The 24,517-nt window shown below is 47.7% G+C and overlaps 1 protein-coding gene across 1 annotated transcript in view; it reads left to right on the forward strand.

Moving 5' to 3' along the window:
- The first annotated feature begins 12,588 nt into the window (after positions 1–12,588).
- LOC147882380 (FG-GAP repeat-containing protein) overlaps positions 12,589–24,517 on the forward strand; it is a 47,637-nt gene continuing 35,708 nt past the window's right edge. The window contains exons 1-6 of the mRNA XM_087400614.1: positions 12,589–12,761; positions 12,854–13,091; positions 13,208–13,369; positions 22,017–22,268; positions 22,474–22,593; positions 22,858–22,938. Coding sequence (XP_087256740.1) covers positions 13,029–13,091; positions 13,208–13,369; positions 22,017–22,268; positions 22,474–22,593; positions 22,858–22,938 — 678 coding nt within the window. The 5' untranslated portion in view covers positions 12,589–12,761; positions 12,854–13,028. The remainder of the gene's footprint in view (positions 12,762–12,853; positions 13,092–13,207; positions 13,370–22,016; positions 22,269–22,473; positions 22,594–22,857; positions 22,939–24,517) is intronic.

Consider the following 24,517-nt stretch of genomic DNA (forward strand, 5'->3'; position numbering starts at 1 on the left):
ATAAGATAATTGTGAAAGTGCTTTCTATTCCTATTAGGGATATATGCATGCAAGTCGTAGACAAGCAAGTGTGGGTTCGTAGAAAAAACGTGATATCTTTGAGAATATACAAGATGTCAAGGGTTCCCTTGATTATGCTATGGCTTTAGGGCATAAATGCATCTTATTTGGTCTAGACTTGGATAAAGGCTATGGTAGGATTTTATTCTCCAAGTGTTGGGAAAACTTCTATTCAAAAGGTGGCCACCTTGTTTGGGAGTGCATCTGCAATGCTTTGTCTTAACAGTGGGGTAGTTGGTTGCTTTAGCCTCACAAGATCTATCCATCAAGGATGTCCAATATCGCCCCTTTTATTTGCTCTCTATTTTGTCCCTTTAATTTAGGAGTTGAATTCAACAAGGGATAAAGATCTCCTGAAGGGTGTCCTCCTTTCGTTGGGAAAGCAAATGATATCTCAACTTTTCTCACTGATGATCTCATGATCTTTTGTGTGGAAAATCAGGGCAGTATGGAGGTTTTCAGGAGGGTCATTGATTAGTTTTGCTTGGCATTCAAGTTAGTTGGTTGGAACAAGTCTAATGCATTAAGAACTTTGAAGGATCCGTGTCCCGAGTGGGCTAGTGCAATGCAAGTTAGATGGGTCCCTCACAGGGAAGTCCTTAGGTATTTGGGGGCTCCATGGGGCTTGGACCAAAAGTGTTTTGATTGGTTCAAGAGCTGTATCAAGAACAAGCTCAGGTCATGGCATGGATTGACTGTGGGTTGGAATGCACGACTACTTGTGGTGAAACATGTTTTGGTTGCCAAGACAACTTACATGGCCACTGTTTGACATTTCAAAATATCTCATTGGATGGATATAGCGAGGCTTTTCAAATCATTCTTGTGGGCTGAGGATGATGGTAACCGTCATATGCACTTTATACCATGGGAGCCTTTGAAACTGCCCAAGCAGTTAGAAGGCTTAGGATTGCCGGATGCTTCTATTAAAAGTGTGGTCCTAATTGGCAAGTGGTTCCCCAAGCTCTTTGAGGGGGCTTTCTCTTGATATGCAAGAAATTTTCCCGATTTTCTAGTTCAGGTTAAAGGCTTCGTTTTAATCTATAGTCTTATGAGTGCATGGAAGGTTGTGATGACCATTTGCAAATGGGAAGGATTAGGTGGTCTCAAGGGTGATGCCAGTCATGCGGAGTCATGTCATGGAGTAAAGCAATTCAGTTTGATGGGCACTCCATGGCTTCTGATAATATTCAGTACACTCGCAGCATGTTCAGGAAGGGCTTGAGAAGTTGGGAGTAGATTTGGAATAGTCACACAGGCTCTTGGAATCCCATTGGTGATATTAGTTATGATTGGTCCCTGAGTGTTAGAGAAATAGCTTATCTTGCGCGTGTTATCTGAAGGCTTCCTGGCCAGTGGCCCTTGAATACTTGTCTCTTTGAAGCTATGAGGAGTAGGCAATGGTTCATTGGTAAAACCAAGCTTGCCAAGGTTTCAGCTAAGTGTATATACATACGACTTTCAAAGCAAATCCAAGCCTCATGTAACCTGAATAAGTGATGGGTCTCAGGGTTGGTGGAGAAGGAGATTTAAAGAGCTATAACAGGGTTGTAGGTTGGGAAAGATAGCCTTCCTTCTTTGTTACAGCCAAGTTAGAAAGTAAAATTCAGGTCTCTCCTCCATGCCTGCTTTGTGGTAAGCCGATGGAAACTATATAGCACCTTTTTTGGACCTGTCCTATGATTCGAAGGTACCTTTTTTGGAGCTGTCCTGCGATTCAGAGGTATATGGTTGTATGTTGGAAGGGGATCTGGTTACCTAGTTTGAATTCAAGTTTTTCTTATTAGGTCTTGTTGGAGGCTAGCCTTGTTCTATGATGCTTCAGGGTTACCTTCTGCTACAGGCCTGCTGGCCTTACATTCATAGGGCAGTTTGTTATGGTATTTGGTCGACCAGGCCAACTGGTTTTTAAAGAAGGTCTAGCTACTGCAAGGAGATGTGAAAGCTTGATCCACATTTTTGTGAAGACTTGTTTGTCATATTTGCCTTGGACGGTGAGCAAAAATGATTCGCTAGTGGGCAGTGCACTCATGGATTTATGTTTTTATCTGATGTAGCTCCATCCCTTTTATAGGGTGACTGTTCTCTGATTATGAGTGTAGGACTCAAGTTCTATACCCATTTTTTGGCCATCATTTTGTATCTAGTCTGTTTTCTAGGGTCTGATCCCCCCCTTTTAATAAAATTCAGCTTTTCTCAAAAAAGAAGAAGAGAGTATACATGATGTGGACCCATGCTTCTCTACATGTGCATGCATTTCTTTGTCTTCAAGAAAATTATGTGAACAATTACATTTTGCAAAAATGAATGAGAGATACATGTGTATGGAAAATAGACTAGAGGATAATGGATTGATTTGTACATATTCCCAATGATTTCGATGCAAGTTGTTTTGGACTTTGAATCTTCAAGAGACTATTGTTATTTGAATGTAGGAAAACACTTACTCGCATTTCTATCCTTGACTTCTTTGACTTTACAAATATCGAAAGCAAGACATCAACCACAAATTTAGAGAGGACTATGCTTTTGAGTAAATAAATTAATTTGCATATATACATTCTAATTGATCTAGTTGCTTGTTGGGGTCTAATTTAGTCTATGGTGTGGTATTGGTGTTTTTGTGTGAGAGCGATGATTATTCACTTTGTAATAGGTAGGACATCGACCGTAAAAGTAAGACCTACAACTATTATTGACATTGCTCTTTACTGAAGAACTTCAAAATTCATGGGCAATTATTGAAGATGGTAGACCTTTAAGGCAACCGAGAAAGCTAATAAAGGAAGATAGACATAAACAATCACACCTGTCTGTGCCAAAGACCGCTATGGGTTAAGAATGTGAATGAAGTCCTTGCGGGGTAGCGTGGAAACTTTGCCAATAGCAATGGGTAGGACATCAACTAAAAGTGAACAATGTGTGCTATTTTGGCGACATAAATCATTGAACTAGAATGTGCAAATCAACAAAAGTTCTTGATCCATAATGGGTCAGGCTTCAATTGTAAAAGTTAGTTGTAAAGGTAGAGTAGCCATTAGTTTTTACTGAAGAACTCAAAGCACATGAGCAATTGTTGAAGTGTAAGCTCTTTAAGACAAGCAAGAGAACTAATAAAGAAAGATATATATATACAATTACACCTGGTCATCCAGGGACCGCTATGATATGAATGAAGTCCTTGCAGGGTAGTGTGGAAACTTTGTTACTGTTTTCATGCAAGAGTGAAGGGTTGGACATCAACTGTAAAAGTCAACAATGCTTGCTACTTTTGCAATATTAATCAATGAACTAGAGTTTGGAAATCAATGGAAGTCCTCACTCGAACCGCCAACTTGCTCGAACGTAACCGTTCGAATTCTTGTAATCTTGAGCTTATCCTACACCATACTAGTCCCCTAAAGCCCTAAGTTAGATTTAGGACCCTTGCCCACCTACAGTTAGGTCATGGGAGTGAGCTTAACATAATCACTTTTGCAATTACGTTAAGTTAAAGATAACCTTAGTAAGGCAATTCCAATCCCATTCGTACCCACTATGTTATGCGCTAAGCAGTGTTGACTAAAACTTTTGAGTTTATTTTTCATACGAAATGGTTTATTTCATCAATCCAAAGTCCATTCTTTAAAGTTAAGGTCAAGCATGAAAATTTATTGAAAAAATATATTCTTTAAAGTGGCATTCCCACTGCTCACCCTCAACTTAAGCATTATTTCTATATTCCAACTTCTCTCTATTCAGAAAAGTCCTTAAAGTACTGGTTTTGGGAGGGATCAATTTTATAAGCATTTTTAACAAGCCATTATAGATTTAAGCTAACTAGAGTCTCTAAATGCTAATGGGAATGCAATTATGTGAACACTCCATTAACAACCTTAGAGAGCGTTCCCACTCGAGCGAATCCAGCGTAAATGCCAATCTAGCGCTCCCATGGTTGTGTGCCCATTTTGCTTATTTGTAAGATTGACAACCTGCACATGAAGCTGACAAATTCAGAGAAAAGAATAAGTTGGGATTGGAAGATGGCAACATAGCTATGAAAATAGCCCCGTTAAAGAGATAAAAAACCCATCTCCAACAGAGCATTCAAATGCTCAATTCTAGGATCTAGGATTGCGGAGCGGTGGGGGGGAACATAGGAAGTCTTGGCATTTTTTCGCATTTTAGTTGGATTGGATTTGAGAGGGAATGCCCTCTTAACTAGGGCTCCCTAACTATAGTGGGAACAATGCCTTAATCTTTTTTTTTCCGAAAAAACAGTGCTAATTATATTACTTTGAGAACAAGATACAAGGGGTCAGCTTATAGCTGACGGCTGCGGTCACAAATCGGACACAGCCCTAAAAGGTAGCAAAATAGAAAACCATCCTCTCACGGAGGGAGAAAACGAGTATGAACGAACAGCCATCGGGGTGGTGAGTAGTGCCACCGAAGGCCCTGCGTAGTCTGCTCGAAGAAGAGGCCCTGTGTGTCCCAAGTCCGGAGGAAGCGTCTCCGCTTCTCCTGACCGGCCCGGGAGTCTCCCTGAATCTGGTCCCACTGGCCTCTGAGGGTATGGATAATCTCACTCCAAATCTCCGCCATGATCTGGGCAGTCGATAAGGAGGTGCCACCGAGGATCTGCGCGCAGCGCGAGGTCCAGATGTGCCATCCTGTAATGCTGCTAATAATCTCCCATACTGGCTGCCTCTCCCGGACTCCTGTGTCAGCCTCTGCTAGGTGCTGTGGGATACCCTCGAGCGGTCCCCACGTGCCCTGTGTGACAAGGAAAGTGGGGTCCTGCTGACATGCCTCAAAAAAGTGATGAAGACCAGGTGCGGTGCTGCACCAACAGAACGCGCCCCAAGTGATCAATCCTAGCTCTGGTGCTGCGCGAGTAAGAATCCCAAAAGTCCACCTCCACACTTCCTGGGCGCGAGTGCAGCTCCACAGGCAGTGCTTTGGTGTCTCCTCATCCGCATGGCAAATCTGGCAACATCCGTCCTGGCCTATCTGCCTCAGCCAGCTCCCCACTGGAAGACCTTTGTGGGCAAGAAGCCACAGGAAGTATGAGATCTTCCGTGGCCGCCAACTCTCCCACAAGGCCTTCCAGAATGCCTGTAAAAAGAACCTGGAAAGACCCTGTGCGTACCAGCTGGGTCGCTGGGTGGGGGGGCGGCTCTGCATCCTCCCGAGAACTCGCCTGCCCAAAGTCGTACTGTAGGCGAAGAAAGAGGTCGGCCCCTGACCTGTCACAATCTCTGGCCACCACCACTCTCCTGGATCCCAATCAAGCTCTGCCAAGGCCCGCCCCTCCCAAAGCCAAAGACGCCAGAGCTGCACCTGGTCCTGCTCGATGCTAGGGTCGGTATGCCAGACCTTCCCCAAGAGGCCTACGACCCGAACCCTCTGCCACGGGAGTAGGGGGTCGATGAGCGCACCCTCTGTCCTGAGACGTCCCTCCCCAGAAACCGCGAAGAAGGAAATAGAAGAGTCATCCAAACGTCCTGCGACCACCAGTGGAATGCCACGGGGGGTGAACTGTCCCAGCCATCGGGTGTCACCAGGCATGATGATCTGGGGCTCAGGTGGGGCCAACCAAGCCGCTGGGATCGCTCCGTTGATCTCCATGCGTCTCGCCTGGGCTCCACGTGCACCTCCAGCTGCGTCTGCAAGATCTGTCATCTCTAGATGTCTGTACGTATCCCTCCAAACTCGCAGGGATCGGGCTGGGCCCCTCATCCAACCGTCCCACCTGATATGTGATCTCTCCCCCAACTGAAGGCCCTCGGCATCTCTGACCTGACTGTTCCAGATAAGCGGCTGGCGATCGATCTCCTCCTGACAGCTAGGAGGGGACTGAATGAGACTGAGACGGAGCCGCCTCCAGACCATGAGGAGGCTACGAACTAGAGGGGAACGGGGCTGAGTGAGCGGGGCGGAGGTGAAGATCCACCTGAAGGACGGTAGCCAATCTCCACCTCGGCGCGGGACACAAGAGCCGACTCCCTGCTGAAGTAGCATCTTCCACGTCTGCCCCCCTGGGGTCAAACCGCGAATGACAAGCTTGCCTAACAAGGCCTGACTCTGAAGCTCTGGATCAATGACCCCCAGGCCACCCTCAGCCTGCGGAAGAATGACTGTCTGCCACGCAACCCTGGCTCTGATATCTCTATGACCATCCTCCCCAGACCAAAGGAAGTTCCGAACCAACCTCCTGAGCTGTGCCACGCTGGATCTCGAGAAGCACCAGCAAGAAGCCACATACCAAGCCGTGGCTAGGAGGACCTGGTTGACTACCAAGGCACGACCTGCAAGAGAGAGCTTAGCAGTGCTCCAGAAAGCCAGCTTCCGTCGGATGGAATCTAGCACCGGGAGAAACTGCTGAGCTGGTGTGATGTCTAGGCCAACCTGGAAGCCAAGGTATCTAGCTGTCTGTCCACGTGGAATCCATCTGAAGCCCAAAAATCGCCCCCACTGAGAACACGCCCCAGGGTCTGTGAGAAAACCAACGGATTTGTTCCAATTGATTTTCGCCCCAGCGGCCGAGCAGAAAACCTCCAGGGCCATCCGCACCCTCTCTAGCATCCGCTCGTCGTCCTGGACATAAAGGGCTGTATCATCTGCGTACTCCGAGTCCAAGAGCTCTGTGTCCTCCCGGAGTGGAAGGCGAATACCCCTGAGCCCTGTGGACCTCGCCCGAAGGTAGTAAGTCATGGCCTCGGCGAAGAAGAGAAACAAGTAAGGAGCCAGGGGGCAGCCCTGACGTACTGATCTCTCCAAGCTAAAGCGCTCGCCCAACCTGCCTCCAATGATGACTCTGCTAGACGCTGTCCTGTACAAAGCTGAGATACCCTGAATCCAACCTGCCGGGAAACCTAGCCGCTCCAGAGTCCCCTCCAAAAAGGACCAATCCACGCGATCATAGGCCTTCTCGAAATCGAGAAGTAGAATGGCAAGGTGTGATCCGCTGTGCTGAGCCCACTCCGCCGCCTCTGAAAAGGTGAAGACGTTATCCAGGATACTGCGATCCTGGACAAAGCCTGTCTGAGTGTCATGGACGAGGTCTGAAAGTAGAGGCCGAACTCTGGCACTGATCATCTTGGCGAGGATTTTGTAGGCAGAGGTAAGGAGAGTGATCGGACGCCACTGGCGAATCTCCTGTCTATCTCCTCCCTTCGGGATGAGGCAAATCAGTCCCGAGGAGAGGCTCTCTGGCATCCGACCGCTGCTGAAAATCCCCTGCAGAGCTGCAAGGAGGGGCTGATGGATCTGGTCCCAGAAGGAGGTGAAGAAAGCTCGGGATAGCCCATCCTCACCTGGACACTTCTGACCATCAATAGCCATCAAGGCCTCCAACATCTCATCCGAGGTGAAAGGCGCCAACAACGTCGCCTGCATGCTAGGCTGGACCAGGGATGGAATGTGCCTCCACACCTCCTCACGGGCACGACTGGCACGAGGGGCAAGCGGCTCCTGCTGGAAGAGGGTCCTGTAAAAGTCCGTGGCCAACCCCAGGACCTCCCCTGGATCCGTAACGATGTGACCCTCCGCTGTCCTGAGACTCCGAAGCTGATCACCTGCAGCTCTCTGGCCATGCGTCCTAAAGAACTCCCTGCACATCCGGTCACCCTTTCGGGCCCAAAAGGAGCGAGAGGCGTGAAAGGAAAACTCGGAACGACGCTGGAATGTCTCCTCCAGGAGGGCTCTGGCTCGAAGGGCCTGGATCCGCAGCTCCTCCGAACCCGGGGAAGCCTGCTGGAGTCGCTGAATGGAGGCGAGGTCCCTCCGAAGAGCTCTCTCTCTGCCCCACTAATCCTGTCGAACCTGTAAAGCTGCGAGCTGGCAGATCTGGCTAGACTCCTGCAGAGCCTGTGCGACTGAGTCTACCAGATCCACGCCCTCCCCCCAATCTCTGTCCCAAAGACTGCATATGCTGCTGCGCACGTCCACCCTCGAGAAGATGGAGTCGGGAATCCTGCATGATCGGGAGGAGAGGGTCTGGGCTGCCGAATCTAAGGAAAGGAGCACAGGCGCATGATCGGAGAGTGTCGTCCCTGGAACTATACCCGCCTGGCCGCCTCTGCTGATGGCCCAGTCACTGACATAAAATCTATCAAGCCTCTCCAGGAGTCTGCCTCCTTCCCTGCGGAAGCCCCAAGAGAAGTCCAGGCTCCCGTGCCAACGCCGGAAGGACGGGTCTCTCCAACTGTCCCTCCCTCCCGTCTCGAAGATGAAAGAGTCCCAAGCTGACTGCTCTGCCTGGGCCATACCTGTGAACTCCGGGCCTCTGCCCTGCTGGTCCTCCAGGGTCTCCAGGTTGTTGAAGTCTCCTCCAACAATCCAGGAATCCATGTCTGGAAGAATCCCTGTAAGTGTCCTCCAGAAGGTGGCTCTGCAACGGAGGTCTGTGGGGGCATAAATGTTGAGGATGCCTATTTTGGATCCCTCCAAGTCCAGGCCTACCCAAAGGGCTCGGCCAGGAATCAACGTGCCGTGACCAAAAACTCCCTGGGCTAACTGCTCGCACACGGAAGTACAGACACCCCCACTCCTCCCCTGAGCGCCGATCGAGGGCTCCCAATAAGTGTAGGACCGTCCAGGGAGAATCTTCCCGCAGCTACGGGAATGAGCCACAGAAAGCTTGTGCTCCTGGAGCAGAAGTACATCCAAATGACCAATCACTGCAGGCTGAAGTTCCTGCCGCAAAATGAGCTTCCTGGGACCACGGGTGCCAGAGGAGTGAAACCCGTTCACATTCCAGGATACGAGGTGTAAGCTCATGGAGAGGGAAGGGGGGCTGCGAACAACTGTCTGCTCGCGGTCGAAGTCGAAGAAGAACCAGACGTATCGGAATGGAGGCGCTGCCGCTTATGAGAAGGTTTGGAGGGGGAGACGGGGTCGTCCTGCCCGTTCTTCAACACCTTCAGCAAAGGCGAGAGGCCTTTGGTGCCATGAGCAAATGCTTTCTCGAGCCAGCTCGAGATCTCTGAAGAGGTCATCCCGTAGAAGGTTCGGAGTTTCTGCTGGGACCAAGCTCTGACATCCTGGGGGAGAGGCCATGACAGGGGAGGTCGGAGGATCACTATCAGTCGGAAGCGTTTGGCGGCGCAACGCCACCGCAAGCGCACGTCGCCCTCGGACCACTGAGTCTCGAGGAGCTGCCCACCGGACGGGCCTATCCAGGAACACACCTGGGCGTGCGTCTGCTCTCTGAGAGCCTCCCAAACCGAGTCGTCTGTCCAGGTCTCGGTGCCATCACTGAGGAACGTGAAAGCGAAGCTAGGGCCATCCCTGGGAGCCAAGGCACCAATCCTCCCATCCGCCCCTTTGCGGAGCAGGAAAATACTGATGTCGAGACAAGCCGGGAAGGTCCCAAGGTCGGCCACATCCAGGTAGTCCCAGGGGCCAGATCTGTAGAAGTCTCGCGGAAGCTCTCTCTCATGGAGCTGAGACCCAACTGAGTCTACCACTGAGGGGCTAGCGGGAAGGGAAGCCTGCTCCACTGGTGGTGTAGACTCCGGGTGTCCTGCCAGCGAGGGGGGAGGGGGAGGAGGCTGAGGGATAGGCAGCTCTGACTCCACGGAGGCGACTGGCGGAGGAGGTGGAGGAGGTGGAGCGGGGGCTGCACACGGCTGGGAAGCCGGTGGTGCAGCTAACTCTGAGGGAGAGGCGAGGGGGACCAGGGGGGGGGGGGATGGGGGTGCAGCTGGAGCTGGGGCTGAGAGGGAGGAAGAGAAGACTGAGGAAGAGGAGGCGGGGGCTGAAACTGCGGGTCGGGCGACGGGGGGGGGGGGGGAGACTGGGGAGGGGGCTGGGGCGGGGAGGAAAGGGGCGGGGGAACGGGAGAGAGGGGGAACTGAGGCTGTGGAGGGCGGGCTGCCGTCGAAGAAGAAGCTCTCCCAGACCCCTGGGGCGGCTGCCTGACAGGTCTCTGGGGTGCTGCTGCAGGAAGGGTAACCTCTGCCTCCTTGCCTTTATCCGAAGTCTTCTTGTTCTTTCCCCTTTTCCTTTTAACCTCGGTCCAACCGCCCACTACCTCTGGACCCGACTCCTGCTGTCTCGGCTCCTCCTGACGTGGCTGTCCAGGGGGTGGGGGTGGGGGCGGAGGGGTCGGGGGCGGGGGAGGTCGAGACGAGCTGGCGAAACGTGGACAAGCAGCCGCCAAGTGCCCAAAGCCGTGGCACCGCAGGCACTGACCTGGCTGTCCGGTGACTATCATGCTCTGGGTGATACTGCCGGCACCTGTCACAATCTCGATCACAGCAGGGAGAGTCGCAGGATCCGCCACCGCCACTCGGACTCGGGGGGCTCCTGCCGTGGTCACCGCGTCGGCAAAGGTGTCGTGCATAACCCAGCCAAAATGGGAGCCCAAGTCCCTGACAATCGGGCGCAACTCTGCAGCAAGCCCTGGAAAAACAAGTGTCACTGGGTGTCGAGGTATGCGGAACCGAGCATCGAACTCCGCTGCGCTGAATCCACGGTACCACGGGACTATCATGATAATCTTCCCATCCACCGAGGTGGGGGAACTGGCAATCAGGTTGCTCGCAGCTTTCTCAGTGGAGAGTTTGAGCCAGAAGATGCCCCTTCCCATAAGGGCCACCTCCTCAATATGGCCATCCTCTAGCAGGAGAGTGGACTGGAGCCAGTCCCTGATGGCTAACCTGGAGGGGGAGTGACCAATGACTCTACCGTAAACAGAGGTACGCGCAAAGTCAATGGCAACCTCCTGAACACGAGATGATTGTCGCTCTGTCAGGATAACGCGGTAGGCATCTGGAGAGGGAGGGTCCGACTGGGCCTCCGGATCCGGGCAGGGGGCCGCCATACCGCCAAGACTAACTGCAAGCTTCCGATGGGGAGTATGAACAGGCTGCCACCCCAAGAAGGGGGGACGAAGCGGGAGGTGGAGCCTGGGGGTGAGGCGGGCGAGGCGGGGTGAGGGGGCGGGGGGGGTTGGAGCGGAGGGCGGGGTGAAGGGATCGGGGTGCGGGGAAAAACGGGGGGGCGCGGGAGGGCGGGGGGGGGTGGCGGGGGCGGAGAGGTAAAGCGGGGGACGGGGAGAGCGGAATGGAGGCGGGGGGGCGGGTGAGGTGAGAGGGGACGGCGGGTGAGGCAGAGCGGGGGAGGGAGGGGGTGAGGCGAAGCGAGGGGGGGGGAGGGGTGAAGCGAGGTGGGGCGGAGGGGGGCGGAGTGGATGAGAGCGGAGGGGGGGTGAGAGGGCGGCTGAGACGAGGGGAAGGGGGGGGTGGAGGCGTAAGAAGGGGGCGGCGAGGGTGAGGTGAGAAGGAGCGGGGGAGAAGGGGGGAGTAGAGGCGAAGGGAGGGGGCGGCGGGGGTGAGGGGAGATGGAGCGGCGCGGCGGGGCGGGGCGGGAGAACAGTGAGGCGGGCGGGTTGGAGCGGAGCGGCGGGCGAGAGAGAACAGCGAGGGGGGGGGGCGAGAGCGAGGCGAGGCGAGGGGAGGGGCGCAGCGAGGTGGCCGGCGGGTGAGGGGGAGGGGGGGCGGGGGGCGAGGGCGGAGGGGGAGGGAAGGGAGCGGAGGTGGTCGCGGCGGGGGGAGGAGCTAAGGGGAGGTAGAGCGAGCGGCGGTAGGGAGGGGAAGCTCACAGGAGCACTTCTAATGGATACAATGTCTTAATCTAAATCTATACTATATGTAATTGGCATTGTTCTCTCTCTTAAACCTAACATTCTCTCCCTACATGTTTCCCCTTTAGAAAGCTCCCAAAAGTAAGTTAAAAAAACAAACAAAGTTGCTTAGCAAAGTGGGGAGGAGAGGTGAATGAACGCACAGATGCCATGTGGCGATTTAGGGGACCAAGTAGCCGTGTGCACCTACTACGTGGCTACATGCCACCCACTAAAGTTTCACCATTAGGCTAACAAGTGAATATGATACTCTTCTGCCACGTAAACTATAATCGAAGACCATTTCTTCATTTTGTACATCCCTCACCACTCGCCACCATGATGTACAATCACGTTGCCACCATGATGTACAATCACGTTGTGCTGTGTGGGTGCCCTACTAGTATCTTATAACTAAGGCAGGGTTCACACCACCCGCCCGACCAAACCTCCAAAATTGGTGTGAAGGGTCGTAGTTCTACTTGGCACGATAATAGATAGTTCCCAGAAAGAATTTTGTTAGTGGTAGGTTGAAATTTTTTTACTGCGAGCCATGTTGGATGGTGATTGTGTCCTCCTACTTTGTATCCTCCTCCATGGCCGGGAAGGAGGTGTGCCTGGGTTGACACGACCTGATCGCAATCCTCAAAAGGGTGGTGTAAAGGGCTGCCGTATACACTGACACAAATGATTTGTGTTTGGCCCATGAAGGCCGCCGACTCCATGGCCAACTTCTCCAATTGCTACATGACTGGCTCATTCCATCTCCAATCCCTACACCAATCGCACGTTGGTGAGGTGCCTATGACCGCCGCCGCCGTAGACTGGAGTGAATCACCAACGCGGGAGTCATCCTCCAATTCTATTTCCTTGATGAATGCCCAATTCTATTTCGTGCCGGGTGAACCCAGCCTAAGGTAAGTTGAGATACATGGCAAGGAAAAAATAAATTGTGGATTGTAATTCAAATGTCTAAGGTGTTGTGTATAACCAGCTCAATGCTAAATCACCAGCTCGATGCTAAGAAACTTTAGCTCACCTTGAAATCTCCGCAGACGGAGAACCTGTGAAGATCAATGCTGTGAATTGGGTATGTTGGTCGGCAATTTGTTCTATGATGTATTCAACGCACAGGCATTTTGGGTTGTTTGAATCGTGAGTATCTTTCATCAATGGGTGCAGCTTTGGAGCATCCATTCTCAAACTGAAAATCTTGCGAGTTATACCGGATTACCTGAGCGGTTCCTGTCTGCAAAAAATGTGTTCATCTCTGGGGGCGATCTTCTAGCCGAGCGCGATCTGCAACCCGTCTCTAGAGCGCTTCTCGATTCACCGGTTACTCTGTGTTCTGGAGACCATGCGGAAAAGGGACTTGGCAATCTTACTATTAAGCGCTTTTGCAATATTCTTCTCTCTTCAGGTGTGGGAATCCCGCTTTTTCATGTTTCTTTGCTTGTTCGTTTGTTCTCAGCTTTCATGCTTCTATACTTTGGCCTTTCTATTGCTTTATGACAATTCTGGGTTTCTCTTTACCAGCATGAAGGGAATTTCTCTTTTAGAGAGGCGTGGTTTCATTTACTGGACGATTCTTATCCGTTCAAGCACGAGGTGGAGCGTCTTCCTCCTCCTCTGGTAACCGATCTGAATGGTGATGGCCGCAAGGAAGTTTTAGTCGCCACACACAATGCTGAGATACAGGTTTGTTCTTTCCCTCTTTCCATGTGTAAAGACTTAGGCTTTATTGCTCGTATGATAAGGGAGCACGTGAAAACTGTGAAACAGGCAGAATTACCTTCATTGTCTTACCTACCATTAGGCTGCACTTTATGTTCCACCATTGACCATTCACAGTCCAATCCTTGACCTTGCCCTTATATATATGGCTCTATTCGACAATGGAGTGGGGCCGAAAACATGGAAGTCTGATCCTGCTGTTACCAGCCTGTCGAACTTCCACTTCTGAACCACTTAGATTATCAGCTCCTTAGATGGCAGCTTATGCTCGGGTACTGATGAGAACATAAGCGTAGCTCTGCTTACTGAGTTATTTTTATTTTAAATTTGTTCTCATTTACTCTTAATTTTGTTTAAAGTCGCTTGCAAAGTCCCTTCTTTCCTTTGTTCTGTCGCTTGTTTTATATAAAATTTAAATTTGTAAGGTTGGATATATTATAGTCCTATGAAGGTATATATGTCTGTTTCAAAATCTGAAATTTCTACCATCATGTTTACTTTTCCTTATGAATCTTACTTTGCACTTTGATCTACGATCAATTATCCAGTTCTTGCCACACTGATGACACTCTTCTTTCCTCGGTGAGTTAAGTAGTTGATTGTTTCTTCAAACTCTCCTTCTCAAATTTATTGGGTTTGCTTCCTCCAGTCGACTTAACTATAGGCAACCTAGTCCTACAGGTTGAGAGTTGGATTCTCCTTTGTGAATTTCCACTTGTAATTATATTTAATTCAATAAGGTTGCTTAGGTGAAAGATTATGTCAAGCTATTTAAAACCAGAAGCTCTAATCAAGACTAGGAGATGCTCTCTATATGTAAGGTATGTACAGTTCTCAATAAATTAGGAGGCACTGCATAAACATATTGAATGTGGCCATGAAACCCAGAGTATAGCTCAGTAACCAGCCCTATCTGGGCAATAGATCGGTAGGCCAATGCAAAATAGCCTTAAGCAGGGGCAACCAGCTAATGTGTCATTACCAGGTCCAAATGGAGTTGAAATACAAGTCTGCTCCTCACCAGCAATCCACAGATGCCATAAAATCCAAGTTCTGAACAATTTGGTGGAAAGCCCTCTTTTGGGGGTGCCACATGCCAGCTGACACATCCAATGTGGCCATGAAACCTGGAGTATAGTTCAGCAACTGGCCCTGATGTGATCAGTAGATCAATGCAGAATAGGCTTAAGCAAGAGAGACCAGCTGATGTGGCATTACAAAGTCCAAATGTAGTCCAAATACAAATCCGCTCATCAACAGGAATCGGCAGATGCCATAAAATCCAAGTTCTGTGAGCAATTTGATGAAAAGCCCTCTTTTGGAGGTGCCACATGTGCAGTTGACATATGGCAGCACTTCCTGCAACAGATCTTTGCTCAAAGGTGATCACATAAGGACGTCATGCTCCAAATTTCAGCCAAAAGTGTACAATAAAACTGAAAATATTGCATAATTTCTGGACTGAAAGAAATAAGCCATCTCTGAACTAAACGGAAGGCAGAACTGGACAGAACTGAAGTAAACTGAACTAGAACAGAAGAAAGAAACTAGACCTCAGGACAACATTTGGGAGGTGATAGCCAGCATCATGGTGTGGAACATTTGGGTGGCTTGTTGCAGTCTCGTGATGGGTGAGCACCCGGTTCCACCCTCGGCTACCCTAGTCACCATCTGGCAGGACATCATATACACACTACGATCCACCTGGGAGCGTGGGGCTCCTGGCTCCAGGGCGACTATCGAGAGGCGTGCTCATTTCTGCAAGGCTTGGCATGCATGAGTTTTTGACATCTTCACCCCACGAGGGATTCGCTAGTTGTATAGCCCCCCCCACTTGGCTGTTAGCCCTTGTACTAGAGATCCCTTAGGCAGTGAGCTGGGTTTCTCTGGAACAGGCCGGTTTTTCTTTCAGCCTTTCCCGGTTTTTTCCATACTCAGCACCTTCGGGGCTGCTGTCTTGTATGAAATCTTTAAAGCATTAATAGAAGGTTCCTTTCTTTGAAAAAAAAAGGAAAAAAAAAGAAACTAGACTCTACCTAAGTGGTAGACCTCTTCCGAGGCGGTAGTCCAAAATGAAGGTACTATGTTACGCTCAAGTTGAGGTAACATGACCTCGGAAGGGTCGGTCGACATTTTCCTTTAAAGGATCAATGTTTGTATTACATTTGTTGGGCTTTACGTAAATGATCAGAAAGGAATTAAAGTCAAGATCCTTGGTGAGGGTGATATGGCACTAGACTAGGTGGATCTAAGGCTAAAGGGTCGAAATGCATTATGTGCCAAGGGGCAAATGATTCAATGACATCCCAAGAGGGGTAAATGATGCATTTAGGAGGTACCTTAGAATGAAGACATGTGGCATACTAGATCCATCTAGGGAATTGGGGCTCGTTGGGATTTGGCAAGCAGGAGCTTTCATGTAACGTAATCATCTTGAGAGCTTGCTACCATCGAGGTTGGCTGGGAGGATAATCTGTGTGCCTATGCCCGTGATTGATGTGAAAATTTAGGCGTTAACAGTTTTGGACGTATCATTTGGTATCAGCGCTGCAGATTGGGAACAGCGGGATTGTTGCTTGGTTTCTTATTCGTTTGTAGATGGACGGCAAATATGAACTCTTCGAGAGCCTTCAGGATTGCATCAAGTTGCAGGAGTTTGGAGTGACGCTTTGCTCAGAGTATGATTTAGGCATTGTCTTGGGCTTTGGTATTTAGCAGGCAGAGCGTGGCAGAACGTTGGGCTATTGATCCGAATCTTTGTTTATGCCCCAGCGTGCTACCACCGGGAAGCCAATAGAGGAGCGGGGAGCTTATTGTACGGGATCAGAGAAAAGGCTAAGAGTGGCACACACGCTGGTTTACGGGTTATTACCTTTAGGACTAAGCTTACCGTAATATTTCGGTATCTTTCGTTGAATGAAGATGTGGAAGACGGGATTACAGGAGCCTGTGAGCATGGGCTAGTTTTATAATTATTGTGATTCCATTCGTCAACCTGCAGCTAGCTTAGGGCCATGGAACTGATCTAGATATCCACGACGAACCACTTAAAAGAAGTCTAGCTTTTGATATCTGCGTTACGTGGGGATCCTTTAATGTTATTGATGTTGGGTGGGAAAAAAAGAAAAAAAAAAAAACAAGTCATGGATTCAGTAGCGAGTAGAGTTACGTACGTTGGTAACATCAAAGGTTGGAGCGTAACAGAGGTTGTTGGTCAATTACTTTGCAAGGTTCGGGCGCTATGACAAAATAAATGGCTTGGGGCTAAGGTTACGTTGGTATCCGGTGGATTTTAAGGTGATGTTTACTGTTTACGACATGGTTATTTTGCAATGATGTAGTGTCCAAATTAGATGCTCACAGAGATTTGGTGAAGAAGAAAAAGAGAGCCACGTCATCCATTCAGGTCAGATTATAAATGCAGATTTGGAGTGGCTTATAAATGCAGATTTGGAATGCAGCAGAAATATGACCAGGGAGCTCTCTATGCCTTCTAAGTTTGTTGGAGTATACGCGCGTTTATTTGCCTTGGCGTTTGAGTTATTTCTGATTGCAGATATTTCCCTAGTATAGGGAAAAGATATTCGGTTTGGTTCTCTATTACTTTCAGTTGATGGTTATGCCCGGTTGGACATCTTTTAGGGTTAGGAGATTGAAAAACCGTTTGTAAATACAGTTTTAGGCGGTGTTTAATTTGTTTAAAAAAAAAAAAAAACACCTATCGACCTAAATGGAAGTAGAAGAAGAAGCTTCTAGGGTGGATCCCGTAGAGTCGGGAGTCCGGCCGACCCCGCAGGTGTCGCGCCCAACAGGCCATACACTATCTGGCAGGATTGCAATGTTAGAAGATGCCTTGCAACAGATTTTAGCGCAACAGTTACAAGCAAATGTAGGGCAATCCGAGCTCAGGAGAATGGTTCATAGTATGTCTGCTAGACCATCTCGAGAAGAGAAAGGTAAATCTCCAATGGAGCCTGAAACCAGTGTTCATACGGTTGAGCCTAGGAGGGCTAAGGTGCCGAATATTGCCAATTATAGGCCAAAAAAGTATTATGGTCGGATGTCTGACCGTAGTTCCGATATCATAGAAACCTGGTTACACAAATGGGACGAGGCCTTCGCCATTTGTGAAATCAGGAATGACATGAAGAAAATGCGCGAGGCCACCCATATGTTTAATGAGATAGCGGATAGGTGGTGGATAAAACAACAGAAAGATGGATTGGCATCCACTACTTGGGAGGGGTTTAAAAAAGAATTTAGAAAACACTTCTTACCTCCTGATGAAGCATCCTGAGCTTGGGATCAGTATTGAAACCTTTGTCAGGGAAATTTATCAGTGGCAGAATACACTGATAAGTTCAGAGAAAGTGTAATGAAAGTTTATGAACCTCTACCTCAGTCAATCCAGGTAAAAGATTTTATCTTTGGATTGAATGATCGGATCAAGATGGAAGTTCGGGCTAAGTATGCGAACACGCTAGATGAAGCAATTGCCATAGCCCTGAAATATGAGGATGCAAAAGGGAACATACCAAGTGGGTTTGTGCAGGTTGGGACTCAGGTATGAGTACTCGAAGAAAACTGGGTTTAAGAAGAAGTGGATTAGCAAAAAGAGTGCCTCATAGCCTAGTGGTCAAGCCAAGCAGGCGAAACCAGTTGAGACTCCATAATCAAGTACCACCATTGGAATGAAAAGAAAGGTAACACCAATGGCAGCCCAGGCTGGTCGAAGTCTTCTTTGAACCCAGAGCAAAGAGAAAAAGCGAGAAGAGAAGGCTTGTGTTTTGGATGCCTTCAGTCTCATCAGTGGAAAGATTGTCCACGAAACAAGGATCGTTGGATGGCTGAGATGGTGATCTCAGAATGCGACGTGGAAATGGAGTCCTAGAGCAGAACAAACGCAGATTCAGCTAGTGGAAACTTCTCAAAGGTCAGTACCTGTTTTGTTATGTGTCTGTTGCTAAGTTAGTAACTAGTGCACCTGACAATGTCCTGTCAAAGCCTGCAGCAATGGGGTATACAGCCTTTAATGATACGGAGCTAATTAAGATGAAAGGGCAAGTAGTTAATCATGATGTCATTGTGTTGTTTGACTCAACGTCAACGCATAATGTAATTAACTCTAAGCTTGTAAAGAGGCTGAAACTAAAGACTAGCCCATCTGACTATGCATATACAGTCAGAATGGCATATGGAAGTTCAACTGAAGTATGGGACCAAAGGGTTACCCAGTTGGAACTTCGAATTCAGGACTATGCTGAGAAGCTTGATTTTGAAATGACAAAGCTTGCTCATGCAGACATAGCCCTGGGTAAGGCTTGGCATTCTAGGAAGAATCCAGCCATAGATTGGAAAAAGCACATTTATCAATTTAAGATGAATGATGTGCTGTATGTCTTACGAGGTGAAAAAGATATACCTCAAGGACCGTTGGTTTCCCGTAATGGAAATTCAAAAAGCTCAAGAAGAGTTTTTGTTTCTTTGTACAGCATCGGTAGAGCCGATTGATGATTCTTCGGCTAGCACTGATGTTGCCCAAAATGGAGAGATGGCCAAGCTGGCTGATCAAATAGCAGAGGAGTTCTCTGATTGTTTTAGGGATGAGTTACCTTATGGGTTACCTCTAGAGCGGAATGTTCAGCATAAGATTTAACTAATCCCGGGGGCAGAACCTGTAAATAGACCTCCCTACAGGTTGAGTTTTACCGAAGAAGCGGAGGTACGAAGACAACTGGAAGAATACCTCAAGCTGGGGCAGATTCAACCCAATTTCTCACCTTTTGCTTCGCCAGTGATTAATAAGACGAAGAAAGATGATACTTTTCGCCTCTATATAGATTACAGAGCATTGAATAATATCACTATTAAGCACAGGTATCCGATGGCTCGGATCGATGATTTGCTAGATGCATTACATGGGGCCGTAATTTTCAGTAAGATAGATCTTAAATGTGGCTACCATCAGATCCGTATTAGAGTCGAGGATGTGCATAAAACTGCTTTTAGAAGCAGGTTTGGACATTATGAGTTTTTGGTAATGCCCTTTGGACTTATCAATGCTCCAGCTACATTTGTCATGCTTATGAACGATTTACTACGTCCGTATATCGGAAAGTTTATAGTACACTTTATTGACGATATTCTTATATTCAGCAAAAGTATTGCTGAGCATTACGAACACTTAAGAATAGTGTTCAGTACTTTGAGGAAAGTCAGTCTTTATGTAAATAAAAAGAAAACTATACTGTGTATGGTAAGACTTGAATATTTAGGATTCATAATTACTCCTGAGGGGGTAGAGATGGATCCAAAGAAAGTGGCTGCGATATTGACTTGGCCAATCCCTCAGAGTTTGACCGCTTTGCAATCATTCTTGGGATTTGTCCAATTTTATCGAAGGCATATCAAAGGATATTCCAAAATAGTATCGCCATTGATTGATCTGACCTCAGATAAAGTACCTTTTATATGGGGACAGAATCAACAGGAAAGTTTTAACACCATAAAACAAGCTGTGGTCTCAGGACCGGTGACCGCTTTGCAATCATTCTTGGGATTTGTCTAATTTTATCGAAGGCATATCAAAGGATATTCCGAAATAGTTTCGCCATTGACTAGTCTAACCTCAGATAAAGTACCTTTTATATGGGGACAGAATCAACAAGAAAGTTTTAACACCATAAAACAAGCTGTGGTCTCAGGACCGGTGGATCTACCTCAGTAACAAGGGGCGTACCATGTATGACATGGGATAGTTGGTGCCATTAAGCTTGTCCTCAGCAGAAAGCATTCCAAGCGAATCATTGCTGGCCATTGCAACAATCCCAGAAAAAGAAAAGTGCTCTGTAAATGTCAAAGCCTCAGGACTATCAGTGCAATGAGCTTGTTGCTCAAATTAGACTGCAAATCTTCAAATGTCAGGCCAAAAAATTGACAGCAAAGTGCCTGCAATGTGAATGCCAAATGGGCTGCTTAACATTGAGCCAAATGCACAAATGTGTCCTTAAAAGCTGCCTTCAAAAATCTGGCCAACGAAACTCTATCATGCAAAACTTTGTCCAGCCATTAAGTCAAGGGCATATGGTTGCAATTTGCACAATGGGTACCTGAAAGAACCCCAATGGCGCAAGGGCCAATTCCAAGGACAAATGAGCAAAAGATCTAAATTTTGAGAGGCCAAATGTGCCAAAGAAAGGGCCAATGCGGAAAATCCCCAGATTCGTCTGTACCAGACAAATGTCACTGCAAATGAGCCCTAAAGTTCAATTACTGACTGTTTTGGCAATCAAAAGTCATCGGAGTTGACTAATCTGCAAGTGCAAGAAGTTGGAGGTGAACGAAAGCCCAAAACACAGCTGAACTAGAACTGAGAACTTGGAGCAACAAAAAGAATCTGAGAGAAATTGCAGTGAACAAAAAAATTGCCTTATGGACTCGTAAAAAATTGGTATGGTGCAATAGCCCCCTGCTTCATTTCGATGCCCTCTACTTCAAGTTCGTAACTGTATGGACATTTGTACATGTATACGATGCCACAGGGAAGGCATTAGAAGCTCCGCCAACTGAATGTAGGTCATGGGCAGACCTGGAAGGTTGCGCGGCTGTATGGAGGGGGTTGCGCGAGAGGAAGCAATACAGACTAGCGGCAGGCGAGGGCTATATTGCAAGCTCCTGAACCTAGATGAATGGTTGAACCATACAACCAAAAGCCACCCCCACCCTTGTTTGAACATTGTCTCACATGAATAAAGACAATCTTTTCTTCCACTTCATTCAGACTTCTCTCCCTTCTGTATCTCATCTTCTCAAATGTGAATTATTCTCTTCATTCATTCCTTTTCATTTCCACGCCATGATGCTAAGAACATAGATAAATTTTTGTGTTTTAAATGCACTAACCTAGCATTTACATGGATGAGTGCTGCACATGTGTCTGCATAAATACCAGGTGGTGAAACTCTTACCTTGCCTGGGTTTTCATGTGAACTATGTCGTATTTTACCAAAAGATTATGTGGGTCTGTAATACTGGGATGCAGGTCGTTGAAATAAACTGATTAAGCTTTGTACAGAAAAAGGGGGGGATGCGGATCTCATTTCAGAGCTTTGCGATTACCAATATATCAAAAGTTTCAGATTCAAATCACAAGCTCCTTTGATCTGCAATGGATATTTTTGAGCTCCCATTTTGTGCATTGAATATTTTGTAAAGGGGAAATTCATTCATTGTTTGAAGATTTTCCTGTTTATAAATGGCTATAATGCTACAAAAATTATAGATTTGAGCATATTTCAGAAATTAAACAAATTATACTGACAACATCGAGACATGCTATATTATCCAGAAGCTACTATGAAAGAACCCTGGAGGGCAAGTAGCCAGTTATTGCTAACCTATTTTGGTCTTACATGAAAAGTCCTTCCATTTTTTATTTTAAAATTATTAGTTTTGTAGTTCGTAAGTCCACTCCCAAAGTCCTGCCAATTCCCAAGGTTGTGGCTAGCACCTGATCCTTTTCTCATCAAGAAACTTGGGGTGGAAAAAATTACCTGATCACCAATATGGATTGTAAAAGCTTTCATCTGAAACATTGAGTGGAAAATTGCAGGTGTTAGAACCGCATCATAAAGGTGTTGATGAAAGCTTCAGTGAGGCACGTTTGCTTGCAACGGTGTCGCTTTTGCCGAATAGAGTGCGTGTTGCAGCTGGGAGATTGCCTGTGGCTATGGCAGCAGGTTCCATTCAGCGCACATATAGGGAAGGGGATATTAGTAAACAGGTTTTCATAGTAGTGACAGCTGGCTGGAGCATCATTTGCTATGACCACAACTTGAAAAAGTTATGGGAAGCTGACGTACAGGTGCCTTTTCTTCTTTATAGGCTTGGCCATAGGCCTTTATAAATATGTTCCAAAGGCAGTGCTAGTGCAAATTTGAAAATGATATATCTATTCATGACAACCATTTGGCAGTGCATATTATGTATTTAAGAAGCACTTATAGTCTTGTGAAGCACTTATAGTCTTGTGTAGAAGAGCTGGATATTTGAAAAGATTTGTTTTCCAGGATGATTTTCCCACACAAGCTCGCCATAAGGAGGTTTCAATTCTTATTTCCAATTACACAATAAAGCATGGAGATACAGGACTGGTCATTGTGGGAGGGAGTATGGAAGTTCAACCACAGGTATCTTGTCAACCCAGGAAGGTTGTGAGTAGGGAATTACTACTTAGTACTGTCTGAGGATGAATAGGAGTGTTAATGATGCTCGTAAAACGGTTCCAGTAGCTGTGCACTGTATGGGATTTTAAAGGGCAAACTTTGAATTTCTACTGGATCGCTGCTAATATAGACAATGAAAATATGCTGCATGAGATTTATATATAACATTATTTTAGCACTTACTATAGTATGGGCAGTTTGATGTTCATTTATGATGTTCTGGAGCAGTTGTTTTTGGATCCCTTTGAGGTGGAATTGATCGCTCAGCGGGAGGCAAATCGGCATCGGCAGTCTGCAGAGGAAAAAGAGGTTTCTACAATTACTTTTCTGTATCTTTGTTGAATTGGATGTTCTTTTCTCAACTCTTGTCGGTTGAAAAGAAAAAAGAAAGTTTTCTGGCCTGCTTTTACACATTTGTGAGCATGTTACAAATACAAGATAAGCAGTAATAAAAGTATACTTCATGGTAGCCTTTGAGAGGGATTCTCTTGCAATGTGGTATTTATGTGTGTCTTATCATTGTTGTCCAGGAAGGGAGAAGCAATGGAGATATCATCTTGTTAAGTTTCAATCCTGTGAGCCTGTTGAATCTTTCTATGTGTGGAAGTCATAAAAGCACTTGGAAATCTTCAAATGAGTCCCCAAATTTTACACAATGAGCCTGTAGTGATGCTGCAAAGGGGCTCTCATAAAGGCTAGTTGCAAACTTTATAGTACCACAAATGCTGCAACTGGAACTAGAGTGGAAGCGAGGCAAAATACAAAGAATGTTGAGCATAGTTCTGGCTGCTCCTCCCTGCTCGTCGTGCTGCCCCTTCCCCCCTGCCATTGCCTCTTCCCCCTCATTTCCTCCTGCCTTCGACCTCGCCTCTTCCTCACTTCACTTTGCCACTGCCCTCGCTTCTCCCTGCCTCATTTCTGATAATTTGTGCCTGTTTTTCACAGCGCCAGTGCCTGTTGGAGGCTCAGCTTCAGTTCGAAGCTTGGACCTTTGAAGCTTCCATGTCCCGGGAGTTCTATTCTGGACACCCTGTATTGCAACTGGTTTTTTGAAGCTGCTGGCAGTCTGTGCTTTTAATGGGAACTTCGTCTGATCCAGGTGTGGACATGGGTGTTTGTGGTGCAGCGTTTCCCTGCTCTCGTGGCTTTGGAGCAGCCCCTGCCGACTGAGCTCCTTTTTGGCCTGATTTGTGGGGTTTTTGGCTTGGCTGGGGAGTGTTTGAAGACCCAAGCCTTCTTTGCATTGCTGCCAGCTCTTTTTTGGCCCTGCTGGTTGTTCCTCAGTGAGCTGGTCCGCCGTATTGGAGCTGGTCTGCCGTATTGGAGCCTTGAGCTGTTTATCTTCTGCCCGAGCCTTTGGTGGGCCCCTTGTGAGGATCTTGGTCCTCTTTAGCCCTATTCTTCTCCTCTTTTCTACCCCCCTCTCCCCCTTTTCCTTTTTTGCAAGCGCAGCATTTCTTGTTTGTACCTCTGAAAGAAAATTTTGATGGTGACAAATGGGGCTTATGCTCCCTCAACTCCCCTAGCTGTCAAGATTCTACTTTCTGCAGAGGACAAGAGAATGCAATATAGTCACTCCAGGATAGAGATTTGGTGGGGAGGCTAGTTGGACTCATGTCCATGAGTCGTCAGTTGCGGGTTGGATCGAGGTGAGCTTAGCATTAGATGGTGACCACATCCAGGAGAGGAGTCTTTCTTTTCTAGCTGAGCTCTCCCGAGACCATTTTGGGGTTGGTGGAGCAGAGCCCCATTTTTGCCTGCACCTTGTGTTGGGGTAAAGGCACATTGCCACCCCTTTTATTAAAGTTATGACACCTATGACTGTCTTAAGACAGTCATAGGGGGAAAAAAACCTAATCCTAATAAAACTTAAGAGTTTGTGGTGTGG

This window comes from Dipteris shenzhenensis, chromosome 29, assembly GCF_047967505.1.
Source record: "Dipteris shenzhenensis isolate YYH24624 ecotype China chromosome 29, Dip_SZ_1.0, whole genome shotgun sequence".
In the NCBI taxonomy this organism is placed as follows: domain Eukaryota; kingdom Viridiplantae; phylum Streptophyta; class Polypodiopsida; order Gleicheniales; family Dipteridaceae; genus Dipteris; species Dipteris shenzhenensis.